We start from the raw sequence: 25544 nt of genomic DNA on the forward strand, positions 1-25544 counted from the left end.
TTTGAAATTCTAATTATCCAGGATATGGAATAAACAGATTATAAATTATCAAGGTTTTACTCTTCTGGATGTGTATACCAGATCTGAACGCATCCCTTTGCTTGTTAAAAGAAGTTTTTACTACAGCACTTGGGCAGAAGTGTATTCTGAAAGTTGTATTAATGACATCTAATCATGATCCTAGTTACAAACTGTTCACCAATGTGTGGTTGAAACTTTTGTAAGCCTTTTGCCATAGTAAACTATTGGGTACATAACACTGATTTTCTAAAATGACATTTTTTTGTTTGTCTGACCACTAAACATAAGAAGGGTGACGATTCATTGGAACCCAATATGAAGCCTGGTTAATGTAAGTAGTTGCACAGCTCAGTCTTTCTGTACTTAAGACTGAGATCATAGGTTTTGTACTACAGTATGGTTCTATGCGTTCTTTGTTTTGTGCACTTTTGCCATGCTTTTAACATTATTGTATTTCCTTTTCTGTCTGTCAGTGTTTAGTTTCATCTCTAGTGCTAGACATGCTCCCAGTATCACAACAATGTGCTTAGCATTTATAGCCTGATGCGCACACCTTTATCGGATGTACTGAATGCAGGCTGCACATAATGGAGTTGTGATGACATCTAGTTGATCCAGAACTTACTCTGAGACTCTGTGAGGGGTCGCTTACCAGCAGCCTCACTTAATTGGAAAATTGCTGTCTGTGCCTTGAGCATCTCTGCTACAGAGTTGTACTTTCCTTTGTGGGCACAAAGTTCTATCTAAAGTTTTGTTGCCTACCTGCTGCTGTCACTTCACGTTGTGCAATATAGTTAATACTACTTGGCATGAAGAAATGCCTATTGTGGCAATCCTTATTGGACTCACTCCCTCCTTTTTTTTTTTTTTTTTAATTTTCAGACCCACATGTTAAAGTTCGGGGATCTCCAGATGCAGTTGGCAAAGCTCGTGAAAGCATCCTGGAAGTGCTTGACACAAAAGTATTCTTCAGATATTTTCCTTTGCATATATGATTAACACTAAGTTGTCTTTGTGTTTGTGTTTTTGATGGGCTTTCTTTGTTTATGTAAGTGCACCTAGAGCATGCTTGTATGTGTGCTTCACTGACATGCACAATTACATAAAGCAAGAAAACTGAATACATCCGTGACGCAGAATTTCACAGTGAAGTTGCAACAACCTTATGAGGGTGTAACCGTTTTACCGAGCAGGGAGTTAACTCACTTCACAGTAAAACATGTCTGTCAATATACCAGGTAGGAAGGGTGGTCAACTGGCCAAATTGGTAAAGTGTTATGGTGGAAAAGGGGCACCAGCAGGGCAGGGGCATAAAAGACGGCAAAACTGCTTGAGTCGTCCTTTTCTTGTCCCTGTCCCATTCATGCTCACTGCTATGATAACGGTAGGAAGCTTTAAAAAAAAAAAAAAAAAGTCGGAACCTTAACTTGGTTCTTGTCTCCTCGCATTTCAGAGAAACAGAGTTACCATGAAGATGGATGTGTCTTTCACAGACCACTCCTACATTATTGGCAAAGGAGGCCACAACATCCAACAAGTGATGGACAACACGGGCTGCCATATTCACTTCCCAGACTCCAATCGCAACAGTCAATTAGACAAGAGTAACCAGGTACCAAATCGCACGAGTCACGATTATTCTTCTCCAGCAACTGCTGCGTAGGCGCAGGGCGCCGTATCTTCAAAGTGATCTGTGATGTGGACAAAGTGCTGGTAGCTTCGTATGTGCTGTGCTTTCAATGCTTAGTTCACGTTGAAGTGAGAGGCAGCGCAAAGGTCTATTCCCTTGCTGCTGCTGCTGCTGCTGCTGCTGCTGCTACAGCGCTTCTTACTTCAGCGTTTCTTACTCCAGCGAGCTTCCACGGTCATCGAGTGAGATGTGTTCATGTTTACCTGTGGGCTTGCGTGACACTGTGTTTGTTAATTTAGTTAGTAAGCGAATGTTTGCAAATTTATACGGCCGATAAAATTAATATTCTTACTAATTTGCTATCACTAAGGGTGCTTCACTTTTCGGGCGAAACTGCTACTTTTAACAGCAGAGCTGCTCTTAGTCGAGTGTGCGCCGTCACGCAGGAGTAGAGCCGGAGGGGTCACGTGACCCGCTCGCTGGCAGGAGAGAAGCCAACCAGTTGGATTGCATGCCGGGGAGGTGGAGGAAAGGCGCCAGGGGATAATAGCAGGCGGTTGCGCCGCGCACTCTTCGGACAATGGACGCCACTTGGTGCGAGTGGCGTCCATTGGCCACAAAGCATGAAGTGAAAACTGTCAAAACAGTGGAGATGTAATCATTCCTTCGGTCTAAAACGAAGACTACCACAGCGAAAAAAAAAAACAAAAAAACATGCACGACAATCGCAGAAACGGAACGCCACAGCTCCACTGTTTCGACAGATTTCACTTCATGGAACTGGCTGCATGTTTTTTTTTTTTCTTTTAAACACTTCATGATCTAGAAATCTGTCAACAACCAGACACGTCGTTTTTGGGGCCAATGGGAGCCCCTCGCTTGCTGGTATTCCACGAGATCTGCTTCACATCTAATTAGCACTTTTTTAATGACTGCTAAAGTGTCTGTTGCCTTTTTATTAATTTCAAATCACTTCTCTCTAATGCTAATGGCCTGTTGTTCAGACTACGTATGCATTTGGCCTCGAGGTAAGTGTGAATGAGCTGCTTGGAATCCTTGTACTAAATTTAAGTGCCATTTGTAATGGAGCAATTGTGGTGGGTCTTGTTCATCATAAATTACCTTACTTTATTTTGCCGATGTGATGGCACTATTTATTTTAATTGTATTTAAATCGTTATTGTCGGCTTGGCAAGTATGCTATAGCCCACTCATGATATGTTTAAGGCATCAGGTTGGGTATAATTAAGAAACCATGGCACAGCCACATTTGTTGCGTGCTTTGGGGATAAACTGAGCTTCACGTCTCTCCCGATATACCATATTTGTTTAATAGAAAGTAGGGGTAAAGAAACTTGTCATAGGACACCTTTTGTGTTCAGAATGCCTGAAATTTTTAATTGTATTGCTACTGTACTATTTTCATTGTATTGCGGCATTACTACGCCAGTTTAAGGTGGGCCTTCTTTTTACAAAACTGTTCGTTCCAGTGTCTCAGCATTGTAAACTCTGCGTCAACTCTACCAGATGGCGCCAGCTTCTGTCGCAGCAGAGTTCAAATGTGCAGTCTTCTCACTGCAGATTTATTCCGCAATGACTTAATCCTGCAAAGTCTATGCAGGCTAAAGTTTGCTCTTTTTTCACTCTTAAGTAGTAAAATGCTATTTGCTTGAATGATTTATGAGATTTTTATTTTAAAGTTCTGGATATAACAAAATTCTCAGGTGTCATTGTCATCATTAAATTGAGCTTTAATACCATGTCATTCGATTCACTTATACACATCGATACCTTTTCAACCAAGTAATAATGATAAATGGAGGTTAAACACACACAAATTTTATTTTGAAAACTGCAAGTGGCAGACGTCATACCACACTAAAGCACTGCATGGGCTTGCGCTTAGCTGAAAGCGCAGGTCTTGCCTGGTCTGGCCCATGGACCAGACTCGGGCCAATTAAGTTTTACATGAGTCCAAGCCAGGATCGAGCCTAGGAGCTTCAGGCTTGGGTCAGGCTCAGGCTTTAGGTGGGCCCCCAGTCGGCAGAGTTATGGTATATGGAACTTCATAGAACTGTCTACTGTAAGAATTGCTGTCCTTGCACTATTTTAGATCAGTGGTGCCCATTGCCGTATGGGAAAGCAGGGGCAGTTTGGCCATGACCTAGTAGTGTTACACTCCACCGATTAGTGTACGTTAAAGGCACCTCTCGGGCTCTGGCAAAACTGTATCCGTGCCCACCTAAATCCCCCTTTTCCGTCTTTGTGACACTGGGAAACTAAGACCTCAGATTCCTTGACGTTAGCTTCGTACTCAGATAAGACAGGTGATCCGATATTCGAATGTAGGTGGCATGATGAATTTGACAGCGGCCCAGCCTATCAAGAAGAGGAAGCGCGTCAGTCGGGTAGGAAATGACTCCGAAGGACTAGTTTCAAGATTTGGCAAGATGTCAGTCAGAACAAAATTACATGTTTGGTACCCATGAGACCACGATGAATCTAAATTGGAACACACAATAGAAGAGGACAGACAAGAACACTAGACAGGTAGTTGCACTGCGATGCTGTTGAAAATATGGGACACCTGCTTGAATAGTGAAAGGCTTGCAGAAAAAAATTCTGGGACTGTCTTCATTTGCCCAAAGTATTCTTCATATAGCAGCCGCAAGTGAAATCAGTAAAAGAAAAGTGCAGCTGGTTACATTCAAGCGCAGATGTGCAGATTTTTGTGCAGAAACAAGATTTTCACTTTCGCCAGCAGTGAATAATGCACTGCCTTGCATCGCCTTACCTGTGGTCATTTTATTGCAAGAACAAAAATGAAACAAATTTTAAACACTTTCTTTGACTAATGAAAATAATCCTTAACATAGCAGCAAATAAATTCTGGAATATATTCACAAGTTATGTTGCATGCTAAGGCATAGTGCAACTCTCTACTGGTTTCCATTTAATTTATGTTCTGTGTTCAAGTTAGTTAATATCACGCTGCAGTTTATAAATTGTACTTACCTTTCAAGTGTTTTTCTTTTTTTTTTTTTCTTTTTTTTAAATAAATGTGTCAGACCAACCTGCCACAAAATCTTGCAACATTGATGAAGGGTATGTGGAAATAAAATGCAGCGCTGAAAAATCTAATACTTCTATGCATTTTTCTTCTGAATGAAGTTTTAACGCTGGCTCGAAACTATGCCTCACCGTGACAGACACGTTAAGTGGCATGGTTTTTCTGTTCATTGCATTGTATTCATTCTTTCTGGCACTACATAGGTTGACTGTGGACCCATGAAGTGCATGCATGATGTATGAAATATTAATGCGATGGAGCAAAAAATAAACTGCATTCTCTGCATTGTTCATGCACTCTGCTTAACATCCCACACATTAAAACAAATATAGACCGAGCCAAAATTTACTCATATTGCGAAACAACTGACAAAGGACACAAAAAAAGGTGACATAGACAAGTGCTTGTCTACGTCCTCTGTTTTTGCATCATTTGTCTGTATCTGAGCTGTGTAACAAGATGGCGCTACTTTATTGGTCAAAATTCCGTAACATATGGAGCGTCTCAAGGCACAGACCCAGCTGCCCAGCATTGGTGTAGGCTAAAATTGAAAAATGAAAGCAAATCAAAGAAGCTGAAGAATGTCATTCCTTCCATAAAAGCATCTGTGTATTTCAGAGATTAGTCATAGCCAACGTAATATGTCCAGGATTTTTGTTGTGGTTGAATGTTTTATTATGCAGAACATGTACAGGTGTGCTCACTGGCACAATTTTTTCGGTCAACGTTCAGCACAATATCAGCCAGTTTAATTGGTGAGACGTCTGCAAAGAACATGAAAAGAAACAATACCCCCCCCCGCACAGGGCCCTCATTCAAGTGCGCAGACCTAATATCTGCAATCACCAGAGGTCATATTAGATGAAGAGGAATAGGATCACGAATAACTCTGTAGAAAGTTGGCAACGGGGAAACTTGCTGCCAGAAGATAGGGATCGCATTCCCCAGGAATACGGACAAGCGGCCAGTGTGCTTAGTGTGTAGGGAGGGGCACAGCTTTGACACCTGCGAGGCTGGCATTTTTTTCAGAGGCGAGAGTTCTAGTCCTCGTGGACCATAAACATCTAGAGATTGCAGCCTGAGGTGCAGTACCATAAAGCAAGCTTAACGTTTTCCAGTTCATGTGGAAGTGCAGAGCCTTTACCCAGCACCGATGCAAGATTATGAGCACGCTACCTGCAACTTTCTGTCCCGCAAGTTTCCAGCGGACAAGGCCACGAGAGGACCCTCAGCCCAGAAAATCCTTGAAAATCTCGTGGAGTACCTCTGGCAGATTTTTTGTTTTCCCATGCAATTTTAACTTGCCCTGTTCTAGTTCCCCTTTTCTCCCCCCTGGGCCCTCCTTTCCAATCGCTACATACCAAGAGAGGAGATCGTGCCCGTTTTTAACAAATAAACATCAACGGCAACTAGAGAGCAGGCGAAGAAAGCTTTGCCTTAAAAATAAAGTTGCGGAAGCATACCTCAGAAGTAACACCTCATTTCTATCGCATCTACTACTTCAGTTTACGTATCGGTGTGATCGAAAGCAACCACCAAGCTAGCAAGTGCTTCTTAACTGAGAAGTATTTGATGGTCACCAATTTTAAGCATTCCCAAGTGCATCACTAACATGCCTTCCTGCCAATGCGACAAGTAGAAAACAGTATGAACAATGCCATCGCTACTAAAATACTAAAATCGCAGGAAGCTCGTATGCGTTTACGAGTTAGCATGGTTGAGCCACAAGTGCAGGCAATGAACTTATGAAAAGCTCCAGAGAAAGTAGTCCACCTCAACTGAAAGCTGTCCCCCCCCCCCCCTCCCTCCCCTCGCTTTGGAGTGCAAAACAGTTTCGTGTAAAAATAGTGCTGGTTCACGCAAAAGTTATTTTTTTCTTTTAATTTTTTTTTTTCCGGTTCAGTTGCAGTTTGATACCCTGCTTGAACATTGCTTTAGAAATGGATAGTAGAATGGATTTAGAATGCTGTTTCTCGCAGCTCAATGTCTTACAAGTGTCATTAAACTTTGACGTCATCCTTGAATGGCTAATTGATGGCTTCATTATCTAGCCCATTATTGCCCATTGTTGCATATCTGCAACACCTAGTTCCGCACCCTGCCGTTTGCGAGGATCCTAATGCAGCGTTAAAAGTTGTCCTTACTATCGTCGCTTGAGGGTTTTTCATTGCAACAAGTTACTATCTTAGCCGCTTGGGAGCCAAAAGTCGTTTCTGCAGTTTCGAAAATGGCGGCACCCACGTCGTCCGCAAGCTCCGCACACATATTGTAAATTTTTTTTTATGAGCCGTTAAGTGAAACTGCGCTGCTTTTTTCACTTTATGTATGTAGAGGACACTGTGGAAACTAGTCTAGAACGTAAAAGTTTGCTTTGCGCTTGTTCAGTATTGTAAATTACTGCCCAGCGTTGCATATATTGCACAGCCTATACATTCGAATTTTTTATTGAATCTTCGTCCTCCCAGTCACTCTAAGAACACGAGGAAGAGATACCTTAAAATTTGGAATAGTATTTCACATACTGGGAATTAATGGGCTAGGCTGGATCATTTATAGGCCTTGGTGTTGCGAACGAAGACGGGACGACAAGAAACACTTGTTTTTATGTCAATTTTTGCTTTGCATAGTCTTTAGGAGTTTGATGGAAGCTGAAAGGAAACTTCTTCCAAGAGTTATTTGTTACTGCTGTTATTAGCTCTTGGAATGTCGCAGGGCCCACGCTATCTTCTTCATGAACACTGCTGACCTCATTTTCTTAACCCATTCTGCACCCATATTGGTCCTAAGAAAGAGTATAGCCTGTGCAAACATAATGTTTGCCAATATTTTTTTTTTTTTTGCGAAAAAACAAATCTCTACTCTGCACTGCATGTATCGTGTACGATATAACAATATAATGCTTTCCACGCAGAACTACCTTAATGTATTTCTCTATCAAAACGTCACAGTAGACTAATAAACAGTAAACTGATATTTTTATGCGCAGATTTCAAGTAGTGTACAAGTTCTGAAAGTAACCTGTTTCTAAACAAACTTTATGCATGTTGTGCGACGACTAGCTGCTACCATACATCTTTTACAGCGAAGCTGTTAGCCTCTAGTTGGTCAATATTTTTCGTAGTGCTCCCACAAATATGTGGGGAAAAAATCGATGAAAATTGGTTCATTGGCACTGTGGTCCTACTGAATACTAAAAGTGATGACAAAAGAATACTCCTATATGTAGGGTAGTTACCTTGTGCTTACCAATATGGCAGCAGGCCAGGTGCCACTCTCATTGCATACTCTGGCCAAGGAGCAAAGAAATTCACTTTAGAAGCAAATTTAGTGTCGGTACTCCTTTAAGGAAGAATGAAGATTGAGCTGCACCATTCTAGAGCTTTAGAAATAAGGCCCCAAAAGTTCGGAGCCCCATGAGCTCTGCTTGTGCTGTGCTGAAGGGGAGGTATAGGGGTCACCTTTGAAATAGTGTTTTGTAGCCCAACTTTGTTTCTTGTGTTGCAGTGTCAGCGTGGTTAAGTAAAAACCTATGACAAAACTTAAAGCTGAATGGTGCGCATGTAGTGTTTCATTACTATGAACTGATTATTATGAACAAATAGCCAGTTCTCAATGGTTGGCTTCACATTCATTTGTCTGACTAGCCTACTCATTTTAGCCCCATGAGCACTCAAGAATAGCCGATGCAAAAACCATGGCAATTTATCATTCTATATATATTCGACTGACATGGGATCGGATAAATTTTCACTAGCCTAAATAATTTGTTGCTTAAAAATTTGAGTTGCTCATAAATCTGGTCAGATTTGTGAAAGGTGAAGGCCTATCAAATCCCGAAAACAGTTTGCATCTTGCACATGTACAGTGGAACCATTACTTTTCCTCTGGTGCGCCTTATTTTAAAACTACATACTAGTAGATTACCTTCCTAATATTCAGTGTATATATTTTTTTTTCTTTGCGTGAAAATTTACACAAGTTTTCACACTCCATGAAGATATGAAGTAACCCATGGAACCCATTGTCACAGCTGTTGGCAATGGAGGCCTGAAGCAAACCGAACAAAATCCACAGCTGTTCATGCGCATGAGAGCGTCAATGGACATGACAGTTGGTGCCATGTCAAGACTACTGTTTAAGCGAGGATAAGCACCTGCACACAGTCCTCCTGTCCAAGCATTGTCTGCTAGCTGTTCCACTCAGCTCAACATAGCCCCTGCTTCTTGTCTACTTCCAACTCAAGCAGCAATGCAAGTCCCATCTGCTGCATTGGACTATAGTCTCCTGTGGCTCTGGTGCACATGCAATGGCTACATTAAGTAGTTGTAGATGAAAAGTGTGCCGATAAGCAGCAGGGTCTATTTTGGACTGAATGGAATAGCCTAACAAATATTTCAACAGAAGGACACTTCACGCGCATGTGCCTACGCTCGCTACTTTTGTCAGGTGCACTCTGACATGGCACTCACTCTTGTCGGTTGCCACTCCCATGAGACTAACACTTGGAGAAGCTGTACAATGAAAACTACTCTGCAGAATCGCATAAGATCAAAGCAATGTGCAGAAAGCACCGTTTCTGCACAATATTGCTAGCACACACACTGTAGTTTTAGGTTTGTCAGCCTTCCACCCCTCGGAGTTGATAATTGAATGCTGCGGCAACACGAAAGGGAATAGCAACGCCCCCATTTTACCTGTTGCAGTGGCTTGGCTGTTATACATTGTTCTACATCCTTGGGCACGTCCTGATGGGGTCAAGTAAATCGGCACTTTTCAGTGTCTGAGGTGCACGTGCATATCCTTTCGTGCATATCCTTCAGGTTTTTTGTTTCGAACTCAGCAGAGTTGAGATTGTGGATGTTTATTTTTCATTCAGGCAATGGGCTACTCCTTGTGATCAAATTCAAAGAGAAATCTTCTACATTTTCTGTATTAACATTGTTACATTTTTTTACTGGTGATATTTCAATATTCATTTGGCTGAATATGGGGGTAATGGTAGTCGAAATCCGGGCCAGTTGGTACAAAATTTACAGGAAAAACCAGTTGGAAAGACTAAGGACAAGAGAAGGGAATTCGCACCACGGCTGGAGTGGTGTTTAGTGTTGCATCAAGGAATTCGATCATTTCTGACTGTTCACTGTTTGAGAGCAATTTATAAAGGGCCTTCAGGGTTAAGTCAATGCTCACATGCCCTTTGCAATAGGTAGCTCTCCTTCTCAGTGTGCAATGCTACCTGTTTGGTAGTATATAAAGAGATCAGTAACTGGAATGTGTGGAGCTTTGTTTAAAACATTCTATGTAGGGAAGCGGGTGAAATAGCTTGATGTATTGCTGTTGAAGCTCTTTGAACATCTATGCATTTCGATCTATTCTTTCAGGTCTCCATTGCTGGTCAACCTAGTGGTGTGGAGAATGCAAGGAATCAAATTCGGGCAAGTATCTTCGAACAGCAATTTTTAGCAATTGTTTGTTTCTACATTTTATTAATCCACCAATCGAAATAAAGGTTGAGGGCAGTGGCTAGTCCTTTCATGTGCCGCTAATGTTCAAGGGAAATTTGTTAATTTGTCTCCGGCGTAATGTTTGGCCACAGAGCACTAAGAAATGGCCCCCAGACCTAGTGCAACATGTCATCAGTGGACATCAAACCCAGTGTGCCCACTAGTGCAATGGCAGCTGCAGGGCAATGCTGGCAAGGGTGCAACTTATTTTATAGTCGACACCACTTTTTGGTGAAAGGGGACGCTAAGCAGAAGCAATGGATAGCCTGTTTGCTATGCAACACTGGATTCAAATAAGCTCCCTTTGCAGTGGTTTATGCAATGCATGGTTTGGTTCACATATAGGCAAAAAAGAATGAGCACTCCTCTTTGCCTCTCTTGTACAAGTCTTTTCCTGCTACTATATACAGGGTTTTTTTTTTTTTTTTTTAATAGCTGCACCAAATTTTTTAAAATGGAAAAATATAAACCTTGATCAAGTTATGTTTTCCATTCGAGTGTACCGATTGGCGGCATCTAGATACAGAGCAATTTCCGCACTTACGTGTCTAACTAGCGAAGTTACGCTAATTAACTTTCGAATTATCAACAATAGGTGGCTACAGCAAATGAGTACTTTGGGGCCCGTCCTCGACACTACCTATCCCAACGATCAAATTTTGAATAGCGGAGTTCATGTGGGAGCTATGCGAATAATTAGTTCCCCTATGGCGAATAATTAGTTCCCCTATGGCAGGCTCCTTGAAACCAAAACTGGCCGCAAAAAAAGTGTCTGTGTCGACGATGTCGCCCCCCCCCCCCCCACCTTTCATCACGTCTCCAAAGTCGCTGCTGGCCTGCCTGCGCAAGCAGCTTGCGTTATCTCCTTGCTCTCTGTTGCGTTGGCCTAGCGCTTCAATGCCGGCGAGCCGCCAAATTTACTTCCTCATTCCGTCGGGCGCCACATTGTGCTGTAGCGCCAACCCCGCTCTTTGGGCTCTTAGATACTGCAGGCACGGCATCATATCAGTCTGTATCGTCGACTGCGAACGCCGCAGACAGCAAGGAGATAACACAAGCTGCTCACGGGGCCGGACCGACGGTTACCTCGGAGACCTGATGATCGAAAGGTAAAGGGGCGGCGACATCGACGACACAGACGCTCTTTTTGCGGCCAGTTTCGGTTACAAGGAGCCTGCGAAGGGGAACTAATTATTCGCGATGTTTGCCTTTGCTTGCTGCAGTAGTTTCCGAAGTTTACACTGCCAGCCAACTAGAACGCTTTGCTCAAGTGTGCAGAATGGTCATGTCCCACTGGTAGAACTCATCACATGCTCTCAAATAAAACATGGCGGCTGCGCTTGTCGTTTCGATATGACAGGTGATTCAAACCGAGCGCCATTCTGAATAAGCTACATGACGCCGCATTTCGTTCTTTAGATGGATGTTTCTAATGGGAGTTTGTCATTTTTGTTCCCGGTGCGTTCCAGCACCTAGCTGCACTGAAAATCTGGTTTTCGGAACAAAGTGTTGCCGAATTGTAACTGCTGATGTCAGTTTCAGTGTGAATAATTTTTGAGCGTTCTTAAGGGAGTCCATAACTAACCAACTGCTTTTTGCGTAACTATCGAGTTTGTTACAAACGGGTTCGACTGTATACTCAAACTTGCCAATAATGCAGCTGAATGAGATTGTGATGTGTTCTCTATATAGAATTTGTTATCTCAGTGGAGAAGCACACTTCAATCTTTCTAAGCAAAGCACTACAGAAGTGGGCAGTACAGTTGTCCAACACCAAGCAAATCTCGTGCCTGCTCATCACTAATTCATCACCCCAGTCATGCAGCCACTTCTCGAACAAGACTAGTCATCCATGTGTTGCTATTGAAACTAGGACATAAGAAGATGCCTACCCTCAAAACACCTGTCCTACTTACACCACCCCTTAACATAAGGTCAGCTTGCCTTCTTGGAGAGCGCCAAGCTTACCACTTCATTGCTGTCATCTTGGGAAGAGCACTGCTTGCTTCACTAAGCCCTGATCATGCCGAGTCATCAAAGAGAACAAGCTGCAAAAGTGTGTTAATACACTCTAGCTGCCAGACTCTCACAGCAGCATGTGTAAGCAAAGCAGCATCATGTGTGCAAGTGGCTTGATATGATCTTCCTTCTGTATGCTTCCAATATGCTGATGGCATTCTTCCAAGCATCCTCGCATGCATGCATGGCAAAAGAAAAAGCATTTAAAAAATAATAAAATGAATGCAGCATGCCAGTGGCTGTGCCATGCTGGCAGTGACCGCCCCAAGCTATATAATATCCTATGTCCAGTTCATTATGAGGGAGTTATTTTACATGAGTATCAGTAATTAAGTTTCATGCATTCGATACAGAGAATTCACTTTATCTTGGTTTGTTTGGGTGAGACTGTGCAGGGGGTGTCCCAATTATCGTGCGTAGAGAGAGAGAATAAACGTTTAATAATCTGAAACAGTGAGTCCTTCTTTCTTCACCCAAGGCAGGTGTTCTCCTTAGTCCGGGTAGCCATTGGCCTTTGCTGCTTCCGTGGCCTGGTTCGCCAGCTTGCGCTGGTCCTCCAAGTCTGGGGCCGCGAGCATGGCCTTCCACAATTCGTAGCGGTCCTCATCTGTGCATCTGTCTTCTGTTCTTCGTCCTCAGTCTTCATTTTTTTGATTGTTTGGTTCTGCAAGGTTGGGACACCCCATCAGCATGTGACGAAGGGTGTTTGGCGCCCCACAAGATCGGCGAAGGTATGAGAATCGGGTTGGGTGCATTCTATTCATTACAATGCCATGTACATAGGGGTTTGTTTGGAGACGCCGCAGAGCAACTCTTTTTCTCTGGTTAGCTTGTGGTGTGGTAAAGGGTATACCCTTCTTTCAAACTTATCATGCTGCAGGATATCTGCATATTTCTTGGGAATATCGTCAGACCTCATCATGTTTCGGAACCCCTCTGGCAGGAATGCCCGGCTCTTACGATCTCTGGCTGCGGCGTGTGCTGCTTCGTTTCCCACCAGTGACTCGTGGCCAGGGGTCCACACAACGTATGTCTCGAGGACTTGTGTGCATTTCAATATTTCTTGAAGGATTTTTGGAGCTTTGGCGGATATCCTGCCTTTTTGGAAATTGCAACATGCAGATTGCGAGTCGCTCAGTATTATGGAATTTTCAGTGCGTGTGGGGGTGGCCAGTGCTATTGCCACCTCTTCAGCCGTGCCTGAATCTTTTGCGAGTATTCTGGCAGGGGCCTTTTCTTTGCCTTGTGTATTAATTGTGGTTATTGCGAAAGCAGGTATTCTTGCATACTTTGCCAGATCCGTGTATCTTCTTTTGGGGTCTGCAGAGAATTTCTTGTAGAGTGCTCTTGCCTGTCTCCTTTCCTTATGAAAGTTTGGATGCATATTGCAGGGTACTGGTGCCACTGAGATGAGTCTCGTATGTGCCTTGGGAGTCTTGATTTGTCATCCAGTCTCGCAGTTGTCTCCGCATCATAACCGAACCGAAGTAGCACGCTTCTACCAATTTGAGTCAATTTGAGTCTTTCAATCTGGCTTGTTTTGTGTGCTTCTGCGAGTTCCTCCCACTTGTTGTGGAGGCAGAGTTTGAGTAATTGTACCGTAGATGCTTTTTTGGGGAATTCCCAAAGCGGTTTTGGTAGCTTTTCTAATCCTTTAGTTCAATTTCTGCTTTCTTCAGGGCCAGCTAGGGGGTGCCATATGTGATCTGGCTCATGAGTACCTGTACGATACGCAGTGTCTTGTTCATTGAGGCAGTGCCTTTGGTTTGAAACTCTCTCAATGAGGTGTGTCACTTGGGTCAGCAATGTTTAAAGTTTGGGGAGTGTCGTGGCTCCCAACAAGTCTTTATGTATGACAAGGCCGAGAATGCAATGGCTCCAATCCTGGTATTTAAATTTCGTTAAGTGTTACGCTTGGGTTGGGTTGCTCATAGGCCGGTGGTATGCCTCGAATTTTCGCTTTGAGCACTAGCAGTTCTGATTTTTCAGGTGCGCATTGTAGTATGCGTTTGTTTAACATGCGTTGCGATTTACTGCTTCCTGTAGTGCGTTCTGTTATTGGCCTGCAGATGGTGCTTTGGTGCATATTGTTATATCGTCTGCATAAAATGCCTGACTGAGCCCTTCTATTTCGTTTATTTCTTTAGGCAATTGCAACATTGTGATATTGAAGAGCAAAGGCGAGATTACTGACCCTTGAGGGGTTCCCTTGTTTGACACCTGAAACTGGATAGCTCATTTTACCTTAACAGAACCAAGTACATATCGTTCAGTCGAGTTGAGCATATGGCAGTAATTTTTCTTAGATAATTGAATAATTAGTTATCAAACTTGTAAACTACAGTTCTAAATGTCAAGGCTTGAATTAAGTTACAGACAATGCAATGTTTTTAGCAAAATACTAATTATGTGCCTATTCATTTTGAATGAAAAGATAGTGCACCAAATGTGAAAAATGTCACATGACTACATACATACCTGCACCAGAAAGCTGTTTTCAAACAGGCTCACTGTGAGTCGCGCACACACGGACACAGAAATTGGGTGATGAGCATCATCATTCAAAATTTTGGATTGTTGTGCTCATGTTTGCCACCTATTGGGGGCAAAATTTGTCAAAAATGTTATGTCATTCATTTTGACTTTACCCCCCTCTAAAGCTTTTGCTAGAGCTGTATTCACTTTTAAATTGAGTGGGAGCAGCCAAATAAGTTCAGTAAAGATATTCTCTGAAAACTACCTCTGCTACAGTTCAATTGTAGTGCCACATAGTCAACAGCTGTGCACATGGTGGTGAATACTACTGAGCACTGCAACTATGGTCCTTTGCTTGCACCATTCTTACAAGAAAGGGCAGTTTGGGAAGGTTAGGTTTAAAGATAGCACCTGCAAGTGTTAAAACAGTAACAGAAATGCACTTGTATGAGAAAGATATGTGCTTTGTTTCTACATTAATTTTCTCAGTGTTTGCTCTGCAATTCAATTGTGGTCCATTTACCCAGCCTTCATGTTGATGTTGCTGGTAATCAGTTTTGAACTACGTAATTGTTCTTGGCTTCATGACCTGTGTTTATTGGCCTTGGAGATTCTGTGAAAACATGCTTACTGTTGTGTCGAGTAATGGGAAGGAAAAAAAAAAGTGGAGGGGTGTTTGAGAACTACAGTAGAATATTGCCAATCTCACAGGCACTCATGCAGAACTTGGACAGCTTGGACTACGAAATACCTTGTATTTTATATATGTTTGAGTGCCATAATGTTCGGACGACACTAGAACAAAAGGCAGAAAGCACGGACACGGCATTAACTGTGCCTTTGTTTCTTGTCCTGTTTTTGCATTGGTGAAGTCGGCTGAACAATTTGATTTGCATCAGTTTGACTCATTGTCAGGATTCTTTAAAATGTCTGTGTCGAATAGTGTGATGTGTCCTTCATGCAGGAACTTCTGCCGATGGTAGTGTCATTTGAGCTGCCCCTGAGCCTGGCCATACCATCTGCACTGGATCCTTCCTCGATGGCATTGCAAGGCATTCTCAAAAGCCATGGCATCACAGTTTCTTTTCGCCCTTTGCATGCTGCTCTCACCTTGGTTGTGGTAAAGGGCAGCCGTCGGTACGCTAACCGCTTACGTCAAGGACTCTTTGTTCTTGTGGAATACCTCACTGGTGGCTCCCGGGTGTGTACCATTTCATAATCTTTCCAATTTCTTCCATGGTCTGGGTCTGGCAAAAGTTAACTCACTACTGAGCACAACTAGTTTTATAAGCCTTCACTATAGTAAGAGTAAAAAAACAGCCTAAATTCTGCAGTTTGTTTTCTTTCTGCTATGGAGTTCCTTGAAATGGCTTGCTTCTTATTTTTACACACATGGAAAATGCAAGTAACAGATGTCTTCCTTCCTAATCAACCTGTTCTTTTGAATGGTTTGCAATGTGCACAAAACACTGTGGAGCAAATAATGTTTGAAAAAAATTTTTTGTAATAAGGTTATTTGTGCAGACATGTTAGTTTTCTATATTTCCTTCCTGAAATGCATCTCTTGGTTTATACAAAACCATAGTTAGAGTACTTCGAGACTTCGTTTCTCTTTGCAGTGTAGCAGGCCAAGTAGCAAAGTGCATAAGCTACAAAGATAAATAATAAAGGCACACTGAAGAGATGAGGTTAAGATGAACTGAATTACTGTATTTGCACAAATGTAACGTGAGGAGCTTTAAGGGCCCACTTGAGAAAGTTATTCGGTACTATGCTCTGAATGTAATGGAATATTTGTATCCCCCATTTTCCTACCTTATGTGACGAGTATAGCCACTAAACGACGTAAACTTTCCTGAAAACCCAACTACTCAGTGGCAAATGGTGTGTACTAGCCACCATAATGCAGGTGTGTGAATAGTGATAGTGACTGCAATTCTGTGCAATGCAGGGTGATGGCGTTGGTGTAAAATCATCCAACTACATCAAAACTTGCTCGTTTAGTTTCTTCTCCTGATTCTAAAAATTGTAAGAGTTGGAGTCGGGCATATCCAAAGTGGTAGCTGGCCCATGCAGTCGTCCGCCTCATCCACGCTGAAGACGTTGTTGACAGGAGGAACACGTTCTCATCGAGAACGAAGAGTATTGGGTTTATTTACACTATTTACATCAGGAGTATGAGAACGAGACGGTACGTCTCATCAGTCTAGCTTGACTGGGTCGGAGCACACCCGACAACAGCCAAAAGTCTGCTTAAATGCTCTCTCGCCAAACTGTGGTCCCACCATCCTCCAATCGGAGCGTCAATAGTCCACGTAGGTTCCGCCTTGAGGGCGAGGGTGCGCATACTCCCCCGTCGCCTTTGTTTCCCGAACACCTTCGGAGAAATGCCCTCAGGCACACACTGCACACTGCCCCACAGAAAGGAGGAGACGCTCGTAGACAGGGGGCCTCGCGCCAAACTTGACGCGTCGGTTGTTCCAGGAATGGGCCAGCCATCGAACGGGTTAGAACTGCCTTGGCGGCCAGCTGGTCTGTCGAGCGGCCGTGAGAAAGCGTCGTAGCAGACGTTTTCCAAGAGATCTCCTCTTCCTATTGTCGCGGTCAGCGCCCGGGCGACACGTATTCCTGGAGGTGTATAGGCCTGGTGTTGCCGCTGATCTTTCCCGGCGGGACGTTTCTCAGCCTCCCGGAGCGATGCGTCACCGACAATCAGAATATCCTTCAAGCACGCTGCCCCGCAGGTCGCCGAACGTAACAAAATGCAGTTATTTTTTCTGTATGTTCATTATTTTATTACATAATTAAGAAAACAATGTCTTTTGTTCTTACTACAATAGACAAATAAGTCACACGTAAATATACAAATGACATATGGATCAATAGCAGAAAGCACAAGACTCGCAACATAGGAAGCACTTTAGATTGGGTCAATATTTTTTACTTTATAGTACACTGAACTCCATTGTTTTGAACATGGCCATGCATTCGATCACACAAAAGCCCAATTTTAAAAACTTGAAACAAAAAAACTTGAAAAATGCTTCAAACATGTGTGCTCCAAACTTCTAGCTTCATGCTGCAAGAATTAATATTCTATCTGTGATAGCTACTGATGTATCACAGTAAAATGTATTGCTGGGTGTGAAAAATTAGTTTGTTTTCTTCATTCTTGCAATATAATCTCCCACACTATAGTTTTAAAACTAACATATTATGGTTTATATATCGACATGCGAGATAAGAAACTTGGTAGATCAAGAGAATAATAGATGCAGAATCCAAAAATGCAATTTTACAAAGCTCGATTTTTTTGGTAATTTTTAGGCCTAAAGACCCATGTCCCCCCTTAACACAGCTGCCATGGTGTACTATCAGCGTCAAATGAAACTTGAACAGCGGAGCAGATGGCCCAAGCATAAGTGAAGATATAATGCGCGCCGTTCAGTCATCACCAATGACAGGCGCGCACATTCAGTTTGGCCGCACTGCGCAATATTTGTGAGATATTTTCGCTTCTGTTCCGATTCCTATATTTCAAAGCGAGAAAATAAAAATAAGAGAGAGCGGAAGTTAAAATATTCCAATTTACGACAAGTATTGTTGCACAGTTCGCCGAAAGCTTAAGTGCTATCGGCGTCAAATGAAAAGTGAACAGCGATGCGCATGGTGCAGTTTGCGCCATCATCTTTAGAGATAGATTCGCTCATGCGGTTTGTGGCTTGTGCGCCACATTCGTTATTTCGATCGGCAAACTTGCGTTGCACGGCAGCACTGGCAGCCGCGATGGTGGCCGACGTGATCGTGCCGAACGCTTTTCCAGAACAAAAGCGAAAATATCTCGGGTGTAGGGGAATCGCGCAGCACCCAAACCGGATGAGCGCGCCTGTCAAAGGTGATGACTGGACGGTGCGCACTATACCTTCACTTATGTTTGGGCCATGCGCTCTGCTGATCAAGTTTCATTTGACGCTGATAGTAAATGCACCTGGCCCATTGCTAAATGATTCTAAGAGCAGGAAGCACTGCACGACAGTACGATGCATGCCCATCATAGGTTCGTGCAATGCTACCTCGAAGGACTATCGTCCAAGAGTTTCCGAAGGCATTGTATGGAAGCCTTGATGTCGGTGAGGGTAGGATATGAGGGTTTATTGACCAGTTCCGTGCTCTGAAGCTAGCATATCTAACACTTATGGTTAAAAGGACGTTCTGAGGGGCACTGGCTAACACTCCCAGGGCTAATCTACACATAAATAATACCAAAGAAAGCGGACTGGAGCATGGCTGCCGCAGTGGCTTAATTGGTAACGTAATGCACGCTTAATGTAGAAAATGTGGGTTTGGCTCCCACCTGTGGCAAGTTCTTTTCATCCACTTTCATTTCTCTTTTGCTTATTGGCACATTTAAATTAATTATAACAATTTATTTCCCCGATGCTTTCTCTGGCTTCATTGTCTGTTTTCTTCATATTGTTCAATGACTGCTTTATTGCGCAGATTTAGCACTTGGTAACTTTTGCAGGATTTTGTGCCCCACACAGTCTGCGAGTGGTGATGTCTGTGAATGTGTTTCAGAGGCCACAAAAGGCAATACTGCATTGGACTAGGGTGGTTTTATGTGAGTTGCAAAGTTTTTGAAGATGCCAATGGGGCCAGCTGTGAGACCCTGCTGTTGTCACAGTAAATGAATTCAGAGCCAGAAGAATCTCTGAAGTTTGTCCTTTTTTGATGTTGCTGGGCCAAGATAATGTAACATTTATATTCCATTTTTTTTCCTTTTTTTTTTTCTTTCATCAGTGGTTTGAGCAGCATTCCACCTACATTATCACCAAGGTCAGTTGGTTGTGAGTGGTGGATAAGAAAGGGAAAGAATTGAAAGTAATCCTTACATTATAACAGTCCTAGGTCTCCATCTCCTTTCGTTTGAAGAATCATTCCATTTTTGTGCAAGTCCAAGAGGTTTGTCGTTGAACATTGGCCTTGAGCTACATTCTTCAAATTTGCCCACTGCAAAAAGCAGAGTTCTAAATGGCATCTCTCATACACTGGCGCAATTTTTCTCATTGGTAACCCCTAACCAGGTTTTCTGTATTTCGTTACAGAGCATAAAGTTTTTTACACATAAGCTCTTTTGCAAGGGTGAGCTGGCAGGAAAAGAATGCAGAATTCTATCTGCTGCCAAAGCCTCATAATCTCCAGAACTGCGACACAATCTCAGCATTATCTTGCTTCCTGCTTAAGGTGCCCAAACCTTTGTGATTGCCTGCTGCTTTGCCAAGCTCCCTAAAAAGAATGCATGTTTCAGTGGGGTGACACTGAGCTGTGGATAGGAGCACTCATATCTTTCAAGGAATTTGCTTGAATAATTGCCATAAATGGCTGAAATGTGTTGTTCAACTGCCTTGATAACACGTTTTGGTAGCTTCAGGACATTTCTTGTTCTTTGCATAGTTTTGGTTCGAAGATGACACAATGGGTAAGAATTTTTGTCGAGAAAATTAGTTCTCTTGTGCAAAATGTTGGCAGACTTCAGCAATTCCTCTGCTCTCATTTACTGCTACAGCAGCGGCTCTTGCAGTGGCGCTGCCTTCTCCTTAAGAACGTCCTTGTGATGCACACATTGTCCTTGTTCACCCTAGTGTTGCCTACTGTGGCTTTCGAAATTCACGCACTAATGCCACCACTATGCAATTTGTATGGAGTTTCACGCACCACACAGGCAAAGTGCCGAAGGTGCATGATAGTGTCATGGTTAGTGAGCCTGGCTCCCAACTTTGCCACGGAAGCACAAGTTAAATCTCTTGTGGCGGTTGTCAGTTTCATTTTTCTTTGCCATATGGTGAGGGTGAAGCCTTGGTCACAACACCAAGAATGAGGGAGTTGCCCGACGATTGTGTAACAAAAGAATGTACAGATGGACACACACATTAAACTCGGTTTGACATTTTAACTACTGTCGCAGCAATACTTGTCATTGTCTATGACTGACTTAGCAGGGTACCTGTAGTTTTCAACTTTTGTAGTGAAGAGACCTGTTAACAGCACACCTAGATGCAACAGTTTTATTTCATTCTTGTATGACAGTTGTGTACAAGTGTGCATGTGGCATACTTGCTGTAGTGGAGTACTCAGCAGTTGCGCTCTATTCTGTTACAGGGAGGCTGATCAATGCATGTCCCAGGGATGTGCACTTTTGCTTAAAATTTTCATTTCTTCATTTGAAAACTTGTATTTCTTTAGTGGAATATGACTAGAGAATGCGACTAAATTGCTGCATCACGTATGCATATACAGCAAACCCTCGTTATATATAAAAAAAAAAAAATCGGGACAGGAGCTGTACTTCATTTTAAGCAATAATTTGTTGAGAGCAGATGGGCTTTAAAGAGCCATAATAGGGTGGGGCGGTCACTCCACAGCATGGGAGCTTGTAAAATATACACTAAAAACATATGTGCTCAATAATGGGAACATGGCAGCTGATCATGGACGTCTTCAAAATTTCTACCCTACCTTGTCTATCGGTTATCACATGTTCAGGTAAGCCCCAGGAGCTGCCGCCATGTGATGGAGTGACTTTCGCAGCTCTTTGGCTCTCCAATTTGATAAATACAAAGGGTTACCGCGTATGCTGCACTATGCGGTCTTGTGTAAATTTTCCACTTTGTAACTGAGTGGGAGTCCAGCTACCACTGGTCCAAGATCTGTTCACTGGGGTCAGAACCCCCAGAAAGCTTCGAATAAAGAGATGTATTCGGTAAAACAGTTTTCATATAACAAGTGTTTACTATAACAGCAACAGTGTGTGCTATTTGTATTGAGCTTGTAGTTCCAATATAGTTGTCATATTTTTGCATAGAGTATTAAAAGTGCATTTCTTGCATGAGATGCACCGAGTAAAAGCTTCAGTTCTGCACCAGCTATGTTTTCTTACTGAATAAACGTGAAATTCTCTCGTAAGGCACACTCAGCTGGTTTGAATGAAGTTTGCCGCATTTGCAGCTAGGTCACTTTCTCGAGTGATCGTTACAGAATATTTATTTTGGCCTTAAAGTATTCTTTAAGAATTGCTGGAAGTAGCAAATTTTCAAGAACTTCAAACAAAAATTAGTTGTTTAACCCTTTCAGTGTGTCAGGTTTTTCAAGGGGTAACATATCCCCAGCATTGGGGTTTTTCTCTTGGATATTGTAAAACGAACACAACTGTATTTTTGGTTGTGCATAAATGAAAAAATGACACGGATCATGGCAAATGCTCTTGGTGTGGTCCTCACAATCCTCGCAGGAATGTCAAAAGGAACATGGCAGGACAAATGTGGAAATGTACGTCAGTGATGCTGAAAGGGTTAAGAACATTGCATTCAAAACAGGTGTTTGAATTTTGTGAACAATGCCTAAAGCAGTTGGAAGGGGACAAAACCAACATGTTGCATTGCAGGTTGCATGCATTTAAGTTTTCAGAACGTGCAATTTGGAAAGTAACTTTGCAGCATGGACAGCAGTGTAATTAGTTCATAATTTTAAGTAAATCTTGGTTTTTATATATTTTTGAGCCCTAAGCGAGTTTTGTGAACATTGGGATAAACCAAACATCTTCTTGAAAAGCTGTATTCTAAAAAATGGCCTCTATTTGCTTTCTTGTCTTTCAACCACTTTTCCTAAGTAGCCTTAGCCACTTTTGCACCAATCAACTAGATTTAAGTATAACAATGCTAACACCGCATAGTGGTAAATTTTCTGTTGCACTGTCGACAAGCTTTTGGGACAAGCAGGCCAGGGCGGTTTTGTCATTTGTTGAGTGCCACGACATCAGTAAAAGGATTCATTGAAATGATCGAGAAACAGTGGTATGTATGCATATCTTGGCAGGCCTTTCTCGATAAAACGCTTATGCACACCTGACAGCACTTAAAAGGCCGCAAATTTTGCAAATGAACATGCTAACATACTCAATTAGGAATTGTTTAGAAAGGAAGCAAGAAAAGGAGGGAAACATCAGAAATGTTTTCTTTGGAGGAACCTTAATCAACTTGCCTTTTTTTTTTAAATGGACACTAAGGACGAATATTAATTTAAGCTTGAGTGGCAGTACTTGCTTAACATCAGAAATGTCAGTATTATCGTGAGCAAAGGCATCAAGACAGATCTCAAAAGCGAAAGAAAAGTGGTGATGCCACCTTGAAATTCCTGTGCCAGTGTCTCACGATGTCGTAAATTTCAAGTGTTTGGTTGGATTGTAATGTGATGCGATTGTTTATCAATAAAAAAAAATGTGGTTGATCCCTCTTATATAGGAATCGGTATAGAACACGAAAGTGAAACTTGTCTTCACAGAAGTAGTGTAATGTTTATTGCACATTGATATATAATGTCTATTGGTGTTTTGTGGCTAAAGCGCCCTTAGGCGTTGATGCACCCACGCTGACGCCTGGTGGCACGTCTCCTCCATCACGACTACCAACGTCGATGACCATGAGCAACCGTCGTGCATATGGAAGCTGCACTACGCTGCACACGCTAGCACAACGCGAAAGACGAAGCACGTAACTGACACACTAATACAACGCGCAAGACAAAGCACGTAACTGAATCGTCACCGAGTCAAATCAGCGCGTACAGCGCGTCGTAATTGCAGCCTCCGCGATCAACTTCAGAAACATTTTCAGAGCTAATTTCGGAGGCCACGCTCCGCTGTGCTGAGTACGGTGAACGCCACCTAAGTGGCGTTGGTAGTGCTTCTTGATGCCAGCGTCCCTTCGAATGCTGGCATCGAGGCGTCGTAGTGCTGAGACCACCGAAGCGTTCACTGTCGGTGCGCATTAGTGTCATAATGCAGTACTTCTCTTTTCTGCTCGTAGGCGGCGGCACCGCCCTGAGCAAGAGCGCGGGTACACGGAGGAGTGTTAGATATATAAGGCGCGTCTGTGTAGCTCTCTGCAAATGCGTTTGTGGCGCAATGGGTTAAACGCTCGGCGATCTATCGTCGTGGACCGAGAGGTCGTGGGTTCGATTCCCAAATTTTGCATGTTTGTGGAACTTTTTCTTCTGGTTTCTTTCTTTGTATTATGTTCTATGACGTATTTCCGTGACGGATGACGTATTTCCGTGACGGAAATACGTCAGTGAAGTCTTGGTGGACCCCGGCATAAAACACTTTCGTGTTAAAATTAACTAGTCCTAAACAAAGATTCAACTTGCGAAGTTTTCATAACTTTTTGGCACAAAAATGTTAGTGCAATCATTCTGCCAAATAAGTAGCATTGAAAGAATATGTTGCTTTCACTGCTTTCAATTGATTTAGTGCTGCTCTTTAGTTTTGCTTTCTGATTCAGAATATATGCCAAAGAAGGCAAGTGTTTGCTCTAATAGACTTTCTTGCAGAAAAAAAGTGTCAAAAAAAATTACCCCCCTCCTTGAATTGAAAAATATAAAGCCTGAAATTGAAGGGCCATGTGTAAAATTTTTTTTGAGATTTTTTTTGAGGTGCAGTTTGCAGAGCTCGCATTTTAATTTGTGACGGGGCTAAGGAGCCGTGCTGTCATCCCTACCTTTACTGACAGAAGGGTGAAGGCGGCTGAGAGCCGAGCAGCGGCTGCGACGACCAGCGTGGCTGGCTTCTAGAATGATACTGTGCGTGCTGAGCTTGCACCTCGAGCACGCGCATGCATGCAGGAGAGCAATACCATACCATCCTTACTACTCTTACAGGTGTCCTGGCTGCTGTTCTACGGAATTACTCAGTGATAAAAACAAATGCCTAAATATATTCTCATTGCAACAAATATACATCATGAAGAGCACAATTCCTTTAATAAAGCAAACCTTTCTGTGCTATCTTTCCTAGGGCTTGGGTCTTTTGCTGAGTAAAGTGCAGCTTACTGTTGCACCATCTCTAGGATCAGCCCGCTCTAGCTGGCGCGCTGACCCTGGATACAGTGTTGTCATAGCAAATGTGGTCAATTCCGGGGACGGGACAATGCGTGCTCACATGGTGTGGGCCCCCTGTGTCTTGCCGTCTTCACTGGCAGACAGGTAATTGCATGGCCTGTGCATGGGGGGACGGGACAATGCGTGCTCACATGGTGTGGGCCCCCTGTGTCTTGCCGTCTTCACTGGCAGGCAAGTAATTGCTATGGTGCAAAATTCAGTGCAGATTATAATCGGTTTGATGGCATTGATTTAACTGCTTCACGAAAGCTTCGCTTCTCAGATTCCAGTATATGGGTAGGATCTGCCATAATTTTTTTTAATGGATTCGAGGGCCTGGACCAAGATCAAGATTCTCAGTTCTGGCTCTTTAAATCTGAGTGCTTCTTTCAAATGTAACAAATTTTGTTAAAATGGGTTTAATGGCTGCCCGAGTTGAATAATTGGTTGTACCCAAGGTAAACCTTTCTCTCAAGGCATCGCAGCTATGCTTTACCTGCTCGTGCACTTTTTCCTCCTGCAGACTCAAGTCGGCCTGGTGACTCTGAGCACGGAGATTGCCCCTCACCACCACAGCTTTGTTATGGGACATGGCAACTGTAACGTGCAGCAAATAGCACGGCAGACAGGCTGTGCAATTACATTCCCAGATCCAGCTACAGTGGCAAACCAGTCCCCAGCAGTGCTTTCTCCTTTCCTGGCTCTCAATCAGCAGTCCTGCCCCCAAGGTCTTCTTCCTGTGGGCTCTCCTTCAAAGTCTACTGTCCAGATCACTGGAAGATTTGATGCAGTCTACAATGCTTGGCTAGAACTGATGGTGGGTCAGTGCTTAAAAACTTGGGCCAGATTTGTGGCCACAGTATCATGCCCTGTATCCTTATGCATCATTACCATA

The 25544-nt window shown here is 43.0% G+C and overlaps 1 protein-coding gene across 1 annotated transcript in view; it reads left to right on the forward strand.

Moving 5' to 3' along the window:
• LOC119436398 (protein bicaudal C homolog 1-B-like) overlaps positions 1-25544 on the forward strand; it is a 188878-nt gene that overhangs the window by 76469 nt on the left and 86865 nt on the right. Inside the window, exons 4-8 of the mRNA XM_037703239.2 lie at positions 904-983; positions 1475-1633; positions 10103-10156; positions 15684-15920; positions 25173-25466. Of these exons, the coding sequence (XP_037559167.1) occupies positions 904-983; positions 1475-1633; positions 10103-10156; positions 15684-15920; positions 25173-25466 (824 nt within the window). The remainder of the gene's footprint in view (positions 1-903; positions 984-1474; positions 1634-10102; positions 10157-15683; positions 15921-25172; positions 25467-25544) is intronic.

This window comes from Dermacentor silvarum, chromosome 1, assembly GCF_013339745.2.
Source record: "Dermacentor silvarum isolate Dsil-2018 chromosome 1, BIME_Dsil_1.4, whole genome shotgun sequence".
Classification (NCBI taxonomy): domain Eukaryota; kingdom Metazoa; phylum Arthropoda; class Arachnida; order Ixodida; family Ixodidae; genus Dermacentor; species Dermacentor silvarum.